This window comes from Scyliorhinus torazame, chromosome 2, assembly GCF_047496885.1.
Source record: "Scyliorhinus torazame isolate Kashiwa2021f chromosome 2, sScyTor2.1, whole genome shotgun sequence".
NCBI lineage: Eukaryota > Metazoa > Chordata > Chondrichthyes > Carcharhiniformes > Scyliorhinidae > Scyliorhinus > Scyliorhinus torazame.
The window spans coordinates 122227375-122244701 of NC_092708.1; the positions used below are offsets into that span (position 1 = coordinate 122227375).

Consider the following 17327-nt stretch of genomic DNA (forward strand, 5'->3'; position numbering starts at 1 on the left):
ACTGCAATGAAGTTACTGTGAAAAGCCCCTAGTCAACACATTCCGGCGCCTGATCGGGTACACAGTGGAAGAATTCAGAATGTCCAAATTACCTCACAGCACGTCTTTCAGGACTTATGGGTGGAAACTGGAGCACCCGGAGGAAACCCACGTAGACTCGGGGAGAACTCCGCACAGACAGTGACCCAAGTTGGGAATCGAACCTGGGACCCTGGAGCTGTGAAGCAACGGTGCTAACTACCGTGAGGGCCATGAAGAATCCAGCATGAGCTGGGTCACCAGCAACGGGCGGGGAAAATTAGAAAATGCGATTTCATCGGTGAGAATCTCGTTTTCCGACTCTCGCGATATTTTGGGCCCACATCGCCGTTGTCGTTTATAGCTAACGTGGGCTTATTGATACCGTAAAATAGCTATCAGTACTAATAATAGTACTGCTCAGTCACTCATGAGTTCACTTTGGATTTTAGAAAACCTGATTTTTAAAAATAGTTTGAGTTTTTGGAGCTATACATAACAGACATTTTGTTTAATTCAAAGAATGTTATTGCACTATTTTTATGTAATGCACCTGTATTCATACTGAAGGTGAATAAATGCATCCTGTTTAACAGTAATTCAATTTGTGTCCGGATATAACAAATAGATATAAATTAATGCAGAATAAAGTAACAAAGAAAGCCTTCTGTTGCAGTAAATACCTTATTGATGCAATGCATACATATTTACTATGAAAATAGTTGAACTACTTTCTGTTAAAAAGAAATACTTACAATGTAATGACTCACAACATTTGTCAGAGAAAATGTACTCTCAAAACTTGTCTCTGAAATCTTTGAATAAGGTTTGCACATTAGCCATGCTAAATATTGTCAAGCTCTTTTTTGAATGCATTCCACATTTATTGATTGCAGCAAATTATGTTTGGCTTGCATGCTTTAGGAGGGTCACAAAGGGTGAGATAATGGATGTTGTATAACTAGTCTTTATGGCCGACCCCTCACCTCTACTGATGAAGTCTATTCAGTAATCCAATGACCTCTGATCATTTTAAATATCATGTGTCTGAACTGTTCTAAGGATGAATATTCCTGTCAAACTCTTTACGCAGAAATTTGTGGTGTTATTACCAGAAAGTATCAAACTGAGTTACTTACATTTGAATTAAAATTATCTATTACCTGAAGCCAACATGTCATTAATTAGAACAAGGAATCGTTCATCTGGTATTTGAGCATCTGTATGAAGGAATACTGTGCCAATGTTCTTCACTCCAACTTTAATGTATAAAGCTGCAATGTCACTCTGTTTGATCATTAAGATAAAAAGTAGTAAGGAACTCATAATTCAAAATATGGTTGTAATTTTTAATAATCAGAATTCTTACCCTGAGATCAGGAATGCCATAATTCTTCCGCAGTGTAATCTGAAACACCTCCAGTGAGCTGAGAAATGCAGCCAAACAACACGAGCTTTGTTTGCCACTTCCACCAACGCCAACTAAAAGGGCATTGCTTCTTGGAGCCTCTAAAATCCGACTTATCCGACAGCTGTGCCAATTAAAAATTACTATCTTAGTAAAAACATTTTTCAGTCAAGCATGTAATAATGCATGTCTAAAATTGTAACAAATCAGCTCAAATTGAAATACTTTCCCTGGTAAGCAGGAATGGAAACTTCTTACGTTACCAGAAAAACAGATTTTGCTAGAGACTGTTAGTTCACGCATTATATCAACTCATATAAAGTGGTAAACTAAGAAATCTTTAATGTTTATCATGCATCAATAATATGGAATGCACATATAATTAGCCCCTTAATTGACAAGTACAGTTGGAAAATATTAATTCCAAAAGTAGCTAAATGTATCTCCAACCTGAATAAAACTGCATTCAGCCTGGAATTGCAATTTATATTAAATTTACATTTGGGATCTGGTCACTACTGGCAGGATCAACATTTATTGCCCATCTCTAGGGGCAGTGACCATGCTGAGACTTTCTCATGGACCTCTGCACAGAGCAGTTTAGTCAAACTAAGCCACTTGAGAGAGCAATTAAAAGTCAACCTCATTGATGTGGAACTGGAATTGCGCTGAGGACAGATTGGGTAAGGACAGTACACTTTCTTCCCTAAAAGCCATTGGTGAACCTATTGGGTTTGAATTAAAATCTGACAACTCAAGGTTGCTTGTTTTTTTTTTAGTGATGCTAACTTTTGCTTTTGATTGTCAGTCCAGGGGATGGATTTTCATGGTCCAGATTGGGACCAAATTGAGGTGGGACTAAAATATAGCTGGTCGGGGTCATTCCTCCTTTCCTGCCCTCAGTGGTTTTCATGAAGCCAAGAGAGCTGGCCCCGTAACCCGCCCACAACTATTAATGAGGCAACTGACAGCATTGTGGTCTCATTAAATGCTAACCCCAGGTAAATTCATCAATTTTTACGGAAGTGACCAGGCTTTAGTGACTGATGAGTTATACACTGGCTGCACTGAGTCATGAACAATGGATTGGAGGCTAGAGTGTTTAAAAAATACGTGAAATAGTTTTGCTTCCTTTAAAGTTCATCATTCCATACTGCAATACGAGTTACATCTGTGTTCAGTAATCTGTGTTATGTCGGTGCTGTGGTTGGAAGATGTAATTGCCCTTGAAGTATGTGCTTGCCAGATGGTTACTTCTGCCAACTGGCAAGCTGTCAAGTAAAAGATCAACATTGTAAATGTGGAAAGGTCTTCAGATGAGTTTAAGAAGTTCATCTAATGGATATAAAAGTACATTTCACACTATTGAATGGGTAACCTAGTATGATAACCAAGTTTAAATGTTTAATCTTTAACATACAAACGCACAAATTAGGAGCAGGAGTAGGCAACCCGCCCCACTGACATTCGATAAAATCAATCTCTCCCCATTTATATAATATGCTTCTTTTCAATTCTTCCTGCCAAAAGGGAGGGTAAGAGGGTTATGGGCCAAATGCGGGCAACTGGGACTAGCTTAATGGTAAAAACTGGGCGGCATGGACTGGTTGGGCCGAAGGGCCTGTTTCCATGCTGTAAACTTCTATGATTCTATGACAATTTCACATTTGCCCACATTATACTCCATTTGTTCTGATTGTAACCTCCTGCCTACACCCACTAATCTTTCACCCCCTTGCTTATTAAGAATCTATCAACTCTTCCTAGAGGAGGGCGTAGAAGGATGGGTGAGTAAATTTGCAGATGACGCTTAAGTCGGTGGAGTTGTGGACAGTGCGGACGGATGTTACAAGTTACAGCGGGACATAGATAAGCTGCAGCGCTGGGCTGAGAGGTGGCAAATGGAGTTTAATGCAGAAAAGTGTGAGGTGATTCATTTTGGAAGGAATAACAGGAAGATAGACTACTGGGCTAATGGTAAGATTCTTGGTAGTGTGGATGAGCAGAGAGATCTCGGTGTCCATGTACATAGATCCCTGAAAGTTGCCACCAAGGTTGAGAGGGTTGTTAAGAAGGCATACGGTGTGTTAGCTTTTATTGGTAGAGGGATTGAGTTTCGGAGCCATGAGGTCATGTTGCAGCTGTACAAAACTCTGGTGCGGCCGCATTTGGAGTATTGCGTGCAATTCTGGTCGCCGCATTATAGGAAGGATGTGGAAGTATTGGAAAGGGTGCAGAGAAGATTTGCCAGAATGCTGCCTGGTATGGAGGGAAGATCTTATGTTGGAAGGCTGCAGGACTTGAGGCTGTTTTCGTTGGAGAGAAGCAGGTTAAGAGATGACTTAATTGAGGCATACAAGATGATCAGAAGATTAGATAGGGTGGACAGTGAAAGCATTTTTCCTCGGATGGTGATGTCTAGCACGAGGGGACATAGCTTTAAATTGAGGGGAGATAGATATAGGACAGATGTCAGAGGTAGGTTCTTTACTCAGGGAGTTGTAAGGGTGTGGAATGCCCTGCTGCAACAGTAGTGGATTCGCCAACTCTAAGGGCATTCAAATGGTCATTGGATAGACATATGGATGATAAGGAAATAGTGTAGATGGGCTTCAGAGTGGTTTCACAGGTCGGCGCAACAGCGAGGGCCGAAGGGCCTGTACTGCGCTGTAATGTTCTATGTTCTATGTTCTTCCTTAAAAATATTCCAAGGCTCAGCTTCCACTACCGCTTGAGGGAATTTTCCCAATGTCTCATGGCCTCCTCAGAGAAAAATATTTCTCCTCTTCTCGGTCTTAAATGAGAATAAAACATTGGCCCCTAATTCTAGATTCTTCCACAGAATGAAACATCCTCCCCACATCTACCTTGTTAAGACCCCTCAGGATCTTAAAGGTTTCAGTCAAGTTGCCTCTTACTCTTCTAAATTTCAGTAGATATGAGCGTGACCTGTCCAACATTTCCTCATAAGTCAACCCGCCCATTCCTGGTATTAGGCTAGTAAACCTTTTCTGAACTGTTTTGAACGCAATTACATCCTTCCCTAACTAAGGAGACCAATAGTGTACAGAGTACTCCAGATGTGGACTCGCCAGTGCTCTGTATAACTGAAGCATAACCTCCCTACTTTTGTGTTTCACTCCCCTCATAATAAACTATAACATTCTATTAGTTTTTCTAATTACTTGCTGTGCTTGCATACTAGCCTATTGTAATTCATGCCCTGGAACAAGATCCCTTTGGATCTCAGAACTCTGCAATCTCTCCCCATTTATATAATATGCTTCTTTTCAATTCTGTCTGCCAAAAGGGACAATTTCACATTTGCCCACATTATACTGCATTTGTCAGATCTTTGCCCACTCACTTAACCTATTGATGTCCCTTTGTAGCCTCCCTATGTCCTAGTCACAATTTACTTTCCTACTTATTTTTGTGTCATCAGAAAATTTAGCAACCGTACTTTGGTCCCTTCATCCAAGTCATTTGTATAAATTGGAAACATTTTTGGCACCAGCACTAATCCCTGTGGTTCATTGCATCCTGTCAACTAGAAAAAGACTCATTCATGCCTATTCTGTTTCCTATTAGCTAGCTAACCTTTTAATGAAATGAAAAAATGAAAATCGCTTATTGTCACAAGTAGGCTTCAATGAAGTTACTGTGAAAAGCTCCTAGTCGCCATATTCCGGCACCTGTTCGGGAAGGCTGGTACAGTAATTGAACCGTACTGCTGGCCTGCCTTGTCTGCTTTAAAAGAAAGCTATTTAGCCCAGTGTGCTAAACCAGCCCATTATCCATGCCAATGTTACCCCTTACACCACCATTTAGTTCCACAATGGTCCCAGGTTCAATTCCCGGCTGGAGCACTCTCTGTGGGGAGTCTGCACGTTCTCCCGCATCTGCAAGGGTTTCTTCCGGGTGCTCCGGCTTCCTCCCACAGTCCAAAGATGTGCTGCTTAGGTGGATTGGCCATGATAAATTGCCAAAAAATTGCCTTAGCGTACAAAAAAGGTTAAGTGGGGGTTACTGGGTTCAGGGGATACATGGGCTTCAGTAGGGTGCTCTTTGTAAGGTGCAGACTCGATGGGCCGAATGGCCTACTTCTGCACTGTAAATTCTATGATTCTATAATAACCTTTTGATGTGGCACCTTCGGGAAATCTAAGTTCAGTACGTCCAGCAGTTTCGCTTTATCCACAGCATATTTGACTCCTTCAAGGAATCCCAATAAATTGATTAAATATGATTTCCCTTTCACAAAACCAGGTGGACTCTTCCTGATTGTCTTGAATTTCTTAGTGCTCTGCCATAACATTTTTCTAATAGCCTCTACATTTTCCCTATGACAGATGTTAAGTAAACATGTTAAGCTAAGTTGCATTATTTATTTGAAGAGTCTATTTGTTTATGTGCTATTCAGTAACATCCAACTGTTTTAATAGGGTTTGTGAGTTCTGTTCAGAAGTGCAGAATGGGTGAAAAGTTGAGAAGATGTGCAGTGAGAACAGTTTGAGGAGAGGAGAATGAGGAGGTGAAGGGATGAGGAGTGAAAACGAGGTAGGTGAGGGGCACAATTTAAAGTGGTCAGGAGGTTCAAGTGGACATAGGTGAACCTCTGATTGTCTCGGGAACACCAGGCAGAGGTATTTTGGGAACCTACCCGCTTTTAATTCAGTCTGTCTTCAGTCCTGCCTAGTCAGCCCATCTCCAGGTCACTTAGTGCCTGTAAGATTCGAGATGGAGATGGGATTGCAATAGTAGAATTAATCTAATCTGATTCCAGCTTCCGACATGAAAATCTGGCTCCATGTCTCCAAGTTAGTAGTCCATCATCATAATCAATGACTTTAAAGCAGCATTTTTTTCACAGAGTTCAGATGAGATGATTAAAGACTATATAATAAATGTACAACTGATATTCACTTGACAGAATATGTTATCCATCTATAGAATTCAGGGCACTTTCAAGATGGTACAGCCAGAAAATATCAAGGCCCAGAAGTTGGATCACTCCCAAATCAGGATTCCATTCATGTGCAATACATATTGCATGATGAGGCTGATAACATATTAATGGAAAATTGATGTGATCACCTGATTAGTATAGTATCAATGTGCTGGGGGCACTGATTGAGCCCTAAAGCCAATTAGGCAATTGTAAGTTTAGGGGTGAGAAGGATGGTAGGGCGATAACAAGATGAGTCTTTTTTTTCCACTTTAAAAAATATATATATTTTATTTGAAACACAACAATAATACAATCGACAAACAAATATCACCAAGTTTCCAGTTTGTTATGATCTTCTCTTTTCTCCCCATGAACTACCCCAACTCTGCACCCCACCGCCCACACCCTCACCCCCAAACAGCTCCCTTCCACACCTCTCACATTTGTCCTCAACCTCAGGGAAGAACCCACTTATATGAGCTCAAGTCAGATGGGCCCTGGGCACCATCTTCAACCTGGCGCAAGAGGATGTCAAATTTATCCGATGCATAATTTCACTCCGGGCCCGACACCTCAAGATTTATCCACACTTCCTCCACCCATTTCCATTTTATCGCCTCCACTTACGTCTTCTCCAATTCCAACAACCTGTAAATATCCGCAATCCTCCCTTCCCTACCTCATCCTGAGTTAGTAATTTATCCAATAGTGTGATAAAGCCAGGGGAGTCCAACGAGCTTCTTAAAAGTCAAATATTTCAGCAACAGCATCATACATACACAGGGCCCGGTTCCCTTTCACCAGGTCCTCATTCCTTTTTTAGCTGGCTCTACAGCTGCCTGCCTTTTATGCTAGTGCTAGGTTAACTCAGTCCAATTGAACACAGGGAACAATCATCCCCAGGTGGATGAGTCCTGTGCAGGTTATTACACCCCTCCCCCCACAAAGCCCGAAACCCCTCACAAGGACGGCCATTTAGGAGGAGTGGATAGGAGAGGACCAAACGGGTGCAAACCCCACAGTGACCAGACAACAAACCTAAAAAAAATTAGTTCGGATAAGGCTCCACCGAACGGGGAAGCAGGACGGGCAGGCGTGTACTCCACCAAGCATTACGTCCGGCCCAACACCCTCACCAGTCACACAGGGGGCGAAGCTGTCAACAGCCGAACCCGGGGATGGCGTGCCCCACAGTATCGGACCCATCAACCCAAGGCCCAATCGGCGTGGCATGCCTTCCAGCCACAGAGGGAACGGGGGGGGGGGGAACATCAGACAACGTCCACCTCAACATCCCGCAACTCCCAAACTCCCCTTAATTTTTTATATTGGGCACTCTAAATTCTACCCAAAAAAATAAAACACCTATCAAAATGCCCAGGGAGCTGTCGCCCCGACATTCTTACGGTACACAGGCAAATAAACACACAGCGCAAATTTTTAAAAAACAGCAGGGTTCCGTGCAAGCTTCCACAGGACCAGAAGTCACATATGGAGTCTCCCGGCACAAAACCTGCAGTCGTACAATAACTGTCAGGTCACAGGCAAAACATCGTTGTTGCAAATCCCACAGTCCAAGCTGCCGTTGAACAGTCTTCCAAACACAACGCTGCACTCACGACCAGAATGACGTTCCAAAACGGCGGCGGCAACTTGAGAACAGACTCCCCGGTGGACCACTCTGCCAGCATCAGGAAACAACAGCAGACAGAGATGGACGAAACACTACGCGACCCTCACCAGAATGATACCGCATCTGGTACTGCCGGACACATCAGAATCCAGGGGCGAGATTCTCCGACCCCCCGCCGGGTCGGAGAATCGCCGGGGGCTGGCGTGAATCCCGCCCCCGCCGGTTGCTGAATTCTCCGGCACCGGATATTCGCCGGGGGCGAGAATCGCACCACGCCGGTTGGCGGCCCCCCCCCCCCCCCCCCGCGATTCTCCGGCCTGGGTGGGCCAAGGTCCCGCTGCTAAAATGCCTGTCCCGCCGGTGTAGATTAAACCACCTACCTTACCGGTGGGACAAGGCGGCGCGGGCGGGCTCCGGGATCCTGGGGTGGGCGCGGGGCGATCTGGCCCCGGGGGGTGCCCCCACGGTGGCCTGGCCTGCGATCGGGGCCCACCGATCCGCGGGCGGGCCTGTGCCGTGGGGGCAATCTTTCCCTTCCGCCTTTGCCACGGTCTCCACCATGGCGAAGGCGGAAGAGACTCCCTCCACTGCGCATGCGCGGGAATGCCGTCAGCGGCCGCTAACACTCCCGCGCATGCACCGCCCAGAGATGTCATTTCCGCGCCAGCTGGCGGGGCACCAAAGGCCTTTTCCGCCAGCTGGCGGGGCGGAAATCCGTCCGGCGCGGGCCTAGCCCCTTAAGGTTGGGGCTCAACCCCCCAAGATGCTGAGCATTCCGCACCTTTGGGGCGGCGCGATGCCTGACTGATTTGCGCCGTTTTGGGCGCCAGTCAGCGGACATCGCGCCGATACCGGAGAATTTCGCCCCAGATCACTCCCAGCGGACACACTTCACAAGCCGGCAGCAAAAAAAAAAAACTCGACCCGGGTCTCGCCTTCCATAACATTAGAGGCTCTAAAAAAAACCCACAGAAACAAACTCGGTACCGTAGTCCACTCTTTTAAAAAAAAAATTCCCGGGAGGTAGCTCAGCTGAACACGCAGCACGCCGACAACTCCAATTCATCATCGTCGCCAATGTGATAAAGCCAGGGGAGTCCAACGAGCTTCTTAAAAGTCCTTTATTTCAGCAACAGCATCATACATACACAGGGCCCGGTTCCCTTTCACCAGGTCCTCATTCCTTTTTTAGCTGGCTCTACAGCTGCCTGCCTTTTATGCTAGTGCTAGGTTAACTCAGTCCAATTGAACACAGGGAACAATCATCCCCAGGTGGATGAGTCCTGTGCAGGTTATTACAAATAGCGTATATTTTGGCAGCTGAGGAAATGAGGGGTGCTCTTTCCGTACGAACACCCGCACCTGCATGTACCTGAAATCACTCCTCTTCGGCAACTGGAACTTACCCTGCAACTCCTTTAGCCTCATGAACCTCCCCTCTATGAACGGGTCCCTTATCCGCTCTACATCCTCCCTATGCCAACTCCTGTATGTTACGTCTATCCCTGCTGGTATGAACCTATGATTCCCACATATTGGGGCCATTACTGACATAAAGGTAAGGTAAAGTCGCCATAGTCCCGGGCTGCTTTCCCCTTTGAGGAGGAGAGCTGACTGGTGGTGATTTAACCTGAGGATCACTACACCTCAGGTGAGAGGAGAGGTTGAGAAGGCGAGCCTTCATAAATAACCTCAGCCTGTATGGGAATTGCACCCCATGCTGCTAGCCTCAGCATGCATCAACGAACCAGCTGTCTGGCTAACTGAGCTAAACCAGCTCCCACTATCAACATACCTGCTACACCAAAGTGCCGCCTCAGTTGGTTCAATACCTTGAGGAACGACACCACGCCAGACTGTTGGTATATCTACCCGGGGTGAACGTGAGGGGTGTGTTGCTCTCTTTTGTGGGTCTAAATATGGCGATTAATAAGGTTGCCTTTCTTAATCTTAATTATGAATATGCTTTCAGAGTCGCCAGGTATCTCTCGATACCGCCACAAGGTTCAACCGAATACCGATCAAAGAACCAATATACCAGTTAGTTAGTTCAAAGTCAATACTACTTTATTTACACACAGTATGATTTACTCATGCACAATAACACTACAGGCTAAACTATATCTATCACTAATACCTATACTTAACTTCGGGTGCCGACTTAGGTCAGAGGAACAATGGTCGTTGTTCGGATCTGAGGCTGTTGGGTTCGAAGAGGTAACAGGAGTACAGCTAAGGTCGTCCGTCTGGTAGCGAACATTGACCTTGAACTTACTTGCTTCTGGTGGTGCAGGTGGAAGGGTCTCTCCGGTTGAGAGCCAATTCCAAGAGAGGGAACACATGGCGAGGGTTCCTTCTTATACTTGGGGGCGTTGCGCGCTTTTAGGCGGGCATTAAACTTGGTCCCAATTAATTGGGCAGCTTCTCGATCACTGCCATCAATTTGAGCCAATAACGGGGCGGGTGCCTTGATGGCTGGGCGTGTCCTAAGTGGCTGTTGGCCTTGCTTTGTTTGTGTCTTCTTGCTGGGGTAGTGGCGCCAGAATGTCTGGGACGGTATCGGCTACCTGAGCACTAGTTCTTTGTTTCTCGGAGATGGGCCATCAATGTGCAAATCGGCCAGGAGTTTTGGTTCCGTCTGCAGTCTGTCTTCTAAATACACATTCAGGCTCTGTGTCTGCTTGTTTACTTTGCATTGTCCATTTTTCCCTGTATGCTCTGCGAGTGTCCATTTTATATGCTGAAAGTGGTCATCCCAGATGGCTACAGGTGCCATCGCCAGGGCCCTTAAGTACACCCCCACACAGAAGGTCTCCTCCACCTGCATCCACTCCGACACCCACTCCCCCCACCAGCATCTCACCTTCTCAACCTTTGCCGCCCAATAGTAATACAGTAGGTTTGGCAGCACCAGCCCACCACCCACCAGCTTCCCTGAAAAAAAGCCCTTCGGATCATAGGCATCTTTCCTGCCCATACAAATTCCAAAATTAATTTATCCACATTCCGAGAGAACACGTTTGTAAGGAAAATTGGAAAGAACTGAAAAACAAATAAAAACCTTGGCAAAATATTCATTTTTATGGTCTGTGCCCTCCCCACCAAGGACAGTGGCAGGACATCCCACCTCTACAAATCCCCTTTTATCCCCTCCACCAAACTGGCCAAGATCCATTTCTGCATTGTGGCCCAGTCGTGGGTCACATGAATACCAGATACCAAAACCTTATTTTGGCCAGCTTTTAAATGGCAAGGCACTCAAATTTTCACTCCTCCCCTGGGCTTTCACCGGGAATACCTCACTATTCGCCACATTCAGTTAGCACCCAGAAAAGGCGCCAAAATTCCCTAGTAGGTCCATTATTTTCCCTATACACTCCAGCGGGTTCAAAACAAACAGCAACAAATCATTGGCGTGCAATGACACCCTATGCTCCCTACTTCCCCATACAATGCCCTTCCATTCCCTTGACGCCTGAAGCGCAATAGCCAAAGGCTCAATAGCTAATGCAAACAACAGCAGGCACAGGTTTCTATCAGGTTCGATATGGTTTAACAGGCTGATTCCTGGGATGATGGGACTGTCATATGAAGAGAAATTAAGTCAGTTAGGATTATATTCATTGGAGTTTAGAAGAGTGGAGGGGATCTAATAGAAACGTATAACATTCTAACAGGATTAAATAGGCTACATTCAGAAAGAATGGTCCCAATGGTGGGGGAGTTGTAGTCCGAGAAAAAGAAGTAAACAGTTTGGGACTGAGGCGAGGAGAAATTTGTTCACCCAGAGAGTGGCGAATCTGTGAAATTCACTACCTCCGAAAGTAGTTGAGGTCAAAATGTTGTGTAATTTCAAGAAGGAATTAGATATAGCTCTTGGGGCTAAAGGGGTCAAGGGATATGGGGGGGGGGGGGGGAGGCAGGATCAGGGTATTGAACTTGATGATCAGCCATGATCATAATGAATGGTGGAGCAGATTCGAAGGGCTGAATGGCCTCCTCCTGCTTCTATTTTATATGTTTCTATGACAGTGGACATTCCTGTATTGTGCCTCTATACAGCCTAAAATATCCTGAACTCATCGTATTCATTCTCACACTTGCCATGGGGGCAGCAAATGCACCCATGAAATGAACATCGGCCCAAACACAAACCACCCCAAGATCTCAAACAGGTACCTCCATTTTACCCGGTCAAACGCCTTCTCTGCGTCCATTGATATAATAATTTCCGGCACTTTACCCCTTGATGGAGTCATTACCACATTCAACAGCCTCCTGATGTTGCTTGACAACTGCCACCCCAAAACAAAACCTGCCTGATTCTCAAGGGACCACCTCTGGCACACACCCATCCAACCGCCACGCCAACACCTTAGCCAGCAACGTCACATCAGTATTCAGCAGATGTGCCTAAAAGAATCACACTCTGTTTGGGTCCTTATCCTTCTTTGGGATCAAAGAGATTAGGCAGCGAGTAATGGACAGAGCTAAACGATTCCACAACAAACACGTCAGATCTAAGCTCTGTAATCCTGCCACATTCAGCCGTAAATGAAATGAAATGAAAAATGATGGTGGACAATTAAACAACTCATTGGAGGAGGAGGCTCCACAAATATCCCTTTCCTCAATGATGAAGAGGCCCAGCACATGTGTGCAAAAGACAAGGCTGAGGCATTTTCAACGATCTTCAGCCAGATGTGCCAAGTGGATGATCCATCTCGGTCTCCACCGGAGGTCCCCAGCATTACAGATGTCAATTTTCAGCCAATACAACTCACTCTTCGTGATGTCAAGAAATGGCTGAAGGCACTGGATACTGCAAAGGCTATGGGCTGTGGCAATATCCCAGCAACAGTACTGAAGACTTGTGGTCCAGAGCTTGCCGTACCCCTATCCAAGCTGTTCCAGTACAGCCACAGCACTGACATCTACCCAGCAATGTGGAAAATTTCCCAGGTGTGTCCTATACACAAGAAACAGGAAAAGATCCAACCTAGCCAATAACCGCCCTATTAGTCTACTTCCCATCAGCAAAGGTATGGAAGGAGTCATCAACAGTGCCATCAAGCAGTACTTACTCAGCAATAATCTGATCACGGACATTCAGTTTGGGTTCCGCCAGGGTCATTCAGCTTCTGACCTCATTACAGCCTTGGTTCAAACATGGACAAAAGAGCTGAATGCCGGAGGTGAGGTGAGAGTGACTGCCCTTGACATCAAGGCAGCATTTGACCAAGTATGGCATCAAGGAGTCCTAACTAAACTGAAGTCAATGGGAATTAGTGCGAAAAGTCTACGCTGGTTAGAGTTATACACTGGAAGAGCACAAAGGAAGATGGTTGTGGTGGTGGGAAGACAATAATCTCAGCTCTAGGACATCATTGCAGGAAATCCTCAGGGTAGTGTTCCAGAACCAACCATCTTCAGCTGCTTCATCAATGACCTTCTTTCCACTGCTATGGGCCAGGGTTTAGAGAACCCCGAAGTGTATCATGGAGTTCATCTGACCCACAACTTTTAATAGATTGTGGTTATGGGAATCACACGGGCCCACTCTGTAGGTGTGATGCAACAGAGATCTACAGTACTTTTAAATTAAATCACTGTTTATTTATGAAACCAGTTAACACTTTATAAAACCACAGTAAACATCTTAACAACTATCAACGCCAATAAACCCCCAAAGAATACAGTACTCTATAAGTAACTCTTAATCTTTCCTTGCACCATCTATAAGACAAAAAGAACCCTTTTTACAGAAAGACATCAGGTTTAACTTTACTACTGAGAACAGTTACCACTTTGAAATCATCAAATGAACATTCTTTAGCTTGCAGAGATTCATACACATCTTGCTGTGACTGCAGCTTCTTCAAATCTAAAACGAAACTGAACACACCCTGTAGCAGAGAGCCCAAAGTGAAAGTAAAAGCAGAGACAGTCCAGCTCCACCCACACTCTGACATCACTGATAAACATCCATTTCTTAAAGGCACATCCACTACAACTATTTTATAAACCCCCATTTCTTAAAGGTACTCTCACATGACACCATCATAAGGCCAGAAGTGGGGATGTTTGCGGATGACTGCACAATGTTCAGCACCATTTGTGACTCCTCAGATAATGCAGCAGTCCATGTCCAAATGCAGCAAGACCTGGACAATATCCAGGGCTGACAAATGGCAAGTTACATTCATACCACACAACTGCCAGGCAATGACCATCTCCTACATAAGAGGATCTAACCACTGCCCTTGACATTTAATGGCATTATCATCGCTGAATCTCCCACAATCAATATTCCAGGGGCTATCATTGATCAGAAACTGAACTGGACTAGCCATATTGAAACTGTGGCTACCAGGGCAGGTCAAAGGCGAGGAATCTTATGGCAAGTAACTCACCTCCTGATTCCCCCAAAGCCTGTCCACCATCAACAAGACACAAGTCAGGAGTACTCTCCATTATCCTGGATGAGTGCAGCTCCAACAGCACTCAAGACGATCGACACCATCCAGGACAAAGCAGCCCATTTGATTGCTCCCCCTTCCATAAACATTCAAACCTTCCACCACCAACGAACATTGGCAGCCATGTGTACCGTCTACAAGATGCATTACAGTAACTCACCAAGGTTCCTTAGACAACACCCTCCAAACTCATGACCACTACCATCTAGAAGGACAAGAGCAGTAGATACCTGGGAATTCCACCACCTGGAGCTTCTCCTCCAAGTCACTGACCACCGTGATTTGGAAATATATCGCCGCTCCTTCACTGTCGCTGGGGCAACATCCTGGAACTCCCTCCCTAACAACAAGGTGGGTGTACCTACACCTCAAGGACTGCAGCGGTTCAAGATGGCAATGCACCACCACCTTCTGAAGGGCAACTAGGGATGGGTAATAAATGCTGGCCTAACCAGCGAAATCCATATCCCGTAAATTAATTTTTTTAAAGCTGTAGCCTCAGCAAAGTTCCGTACAACTCCAAAGTGGCCTCCCTGCTTTTGTAATCAATGCCTCGATTGATAAAGACAAGTACCCCTTTTTCACCACCCTATTAATCTACCCTTCTGCCTTCAGCGATCTGTGGACAAATACACCCAAGGTCCCTTTGTTCCTCAGAACTTCCCAATGTCATTCCTTTCATTGAATACTGCCTTGTCAAATTACCCCTGACAAAGTGTATCACCTCACACTTATCAGGGTTAAATTCCATCTGCCATTTTTCTGCCCATATGACCATACCATCTGTATCTTCCTGCAACCCAAGACACTCAACCTCGCTGATAACGACCCGGCCAATCTTTGTGTCATCCGCCAACTTACTGATCCTAACCCCCACATAGTCGTCTATATAAATGACAAACAATAGGGGATCCGGCCCAGATTCCTGTGATACGCCACTGGACACTGTCTCCCAGTCACTGAAGCGCAGATTTGGACGTCTGGATTGATTCTCCTGGTCATCCACCTTTGCCCTCAGCACTTTGCAGGCCTCTCCCAGCATCGCCCCCTCTGCCTCCAGTGACACAATCCAATCGCTGTGGTCTGACACGGCCCTTTCCGCCTCTCGGATCATCACACCTTGCGACTCCAGGTGCTTCTCCACCCACTCCAAGGTCCTGCAAAGAGGGGCTACTGCTCGCTCAATCGCCCTGGGCGAGTCCTCATTCATCTTTTTCCGATGATGCCGAAACTACCTGTTGATAAAATCCATCAACTGCTCCACAGGCAGTACCGTAGGCAATAGCAACTCACCCAACTCTACCATTATTTCAGTTGCTGCACCATGTGGACCCTCCACCTCCTGAGCAAAGGCTTTATTCGACGTTTGCCAGGTGTTGTAGCCTGTGGACATTCTACTTTTTAGAAGAAACCAACTCCAGCCACTTATTCTGCACTTTTTACAAGCGAAGTGCCCAATACCCGAGTAGGAAGGACCAAAACCAAAGCCTCCAAGCAGGACCCACCTTGTGAGTGACCCGTTATATTACTTGGGAGTAATATATGTTTATGCCGAGTTAAACTTAACTTTGATGAATACTCAAAGTCTTCCAGTGATAACAAATTATTTATTGAGTAACTAATTAATTTACTTGTGAGTTCTTTACTTCAATACTTTTTCTAGTCAAATTAAACAAGATTGAATTAGATTAACAATGAATATAATACACTACACTCTGAGCTTACTACACTTCTGTTCTCTAGCTACAACACACACAAAGAGAGCGGGAAAACAGATTGAGCTTGTTTATATACTCCCTGTTAGTGTTGCCTTCTAGTGATCATCTGACTGTACTGACTGCACATTAACCCTTCATGTATTTACATTTCCAGAGATCACTACATCCCCCCTTTTTTTGTGTTATATATATTCTATATGCTGTAAAGAAAATTGTACATAAAGAAACGATGCAGTTTGTCACGCATTATACATAGGTCATGAATCAATCAGTCCAATGTTCACAAGTTTAAACGATTTGGTTTACATTGTCGTCTATTTGATCTTCTCAGTTGACTTGGAGTGATTGATATTTTAATGTCCTTCTGATCAATGTCAACTGGTTTTCTGATATTCTCGTGCTGGTGATTCAGAGATTGATGTAAATTCAGCGTTGGAAATACAGGTTGAGGAATTTGTACTTTTAAAAGGGCTCGCCCATTTATTGAATTAATTCACCCTCTGCAGTCTTGATTATGTATGAACGTGGTGCTGCTTGTCTGATTACTGTGGCAGTTTGAGACCATCCACCTACTGGATGTCAAATTCTAACAACATCATCTGTTGTTAGTGGTTTCACATGCAGATCATAATAATGTTGTTGCTGGTTGCATTTTTCTTCAATCAGCCAAGTGAATATCTGATTGGGAATCATTTGCCTTGCTTATTAATTGCTTTACAATGTGCATACCTTTCTCTACTTTGCCGTTTGACTGAGGAAAGTGCGGACTCGAGGTGATGTGGTTGAAATCATATCTTTTTGAGAATTCTGTCCACTCCCGGCTTGCAAAGCAGGGACCATTATCTGACATCACAGTTTGCGGAATGCCATGTCTCACAAAGGTTTCCCTACAAGCATTGATCACTGACGTGGAAGTGAGATCTGGAAGTCTCATCACGTCAAGAAAATTGTCTCTTCCTTTAGCATGGAACAAGTCAATGCCTACTTTTGTCCACGGTGACGTAGCCATGTCATGCTGCTGGAGTGTCTCCTTACATTGTGCCGGTTGATGTCGTTGACACGTGGAACACATCATTATCATGTCGGTTATCTCTACTTATTCCAGGCCAATATACAGCTT

The 17327-nt window shown here is 45.0% G+C and overlaps 1 protein-coding gene across 1 annotated transcript in view; it reads right to left on the reverse strand.

Annotated features, from left to right (window-relative positions):
• dnah9l (dynein, axonemal, heavy polypeptide 9 like) overlaps positions 1-17327 on the reverse strand; it is a 1249478-nt gene that overhangs the window by 413007 nt on the left and 819144 nt on the right. The window contains exons 50-51 of the mRNA XM_072476205.1: positions 1388-1550; positions 1182-1305 (exon numbers count right to left, since the gene is read on the reverse strand). Coding sequence (XP_072332306.1) covers positions 1182-1305; positions 1388-1550 — 287 coding nt within the window. The remainder of the gene's footprint in view (positions 1-1181; positions 1306-1387; positions 1551-17327) is intronic.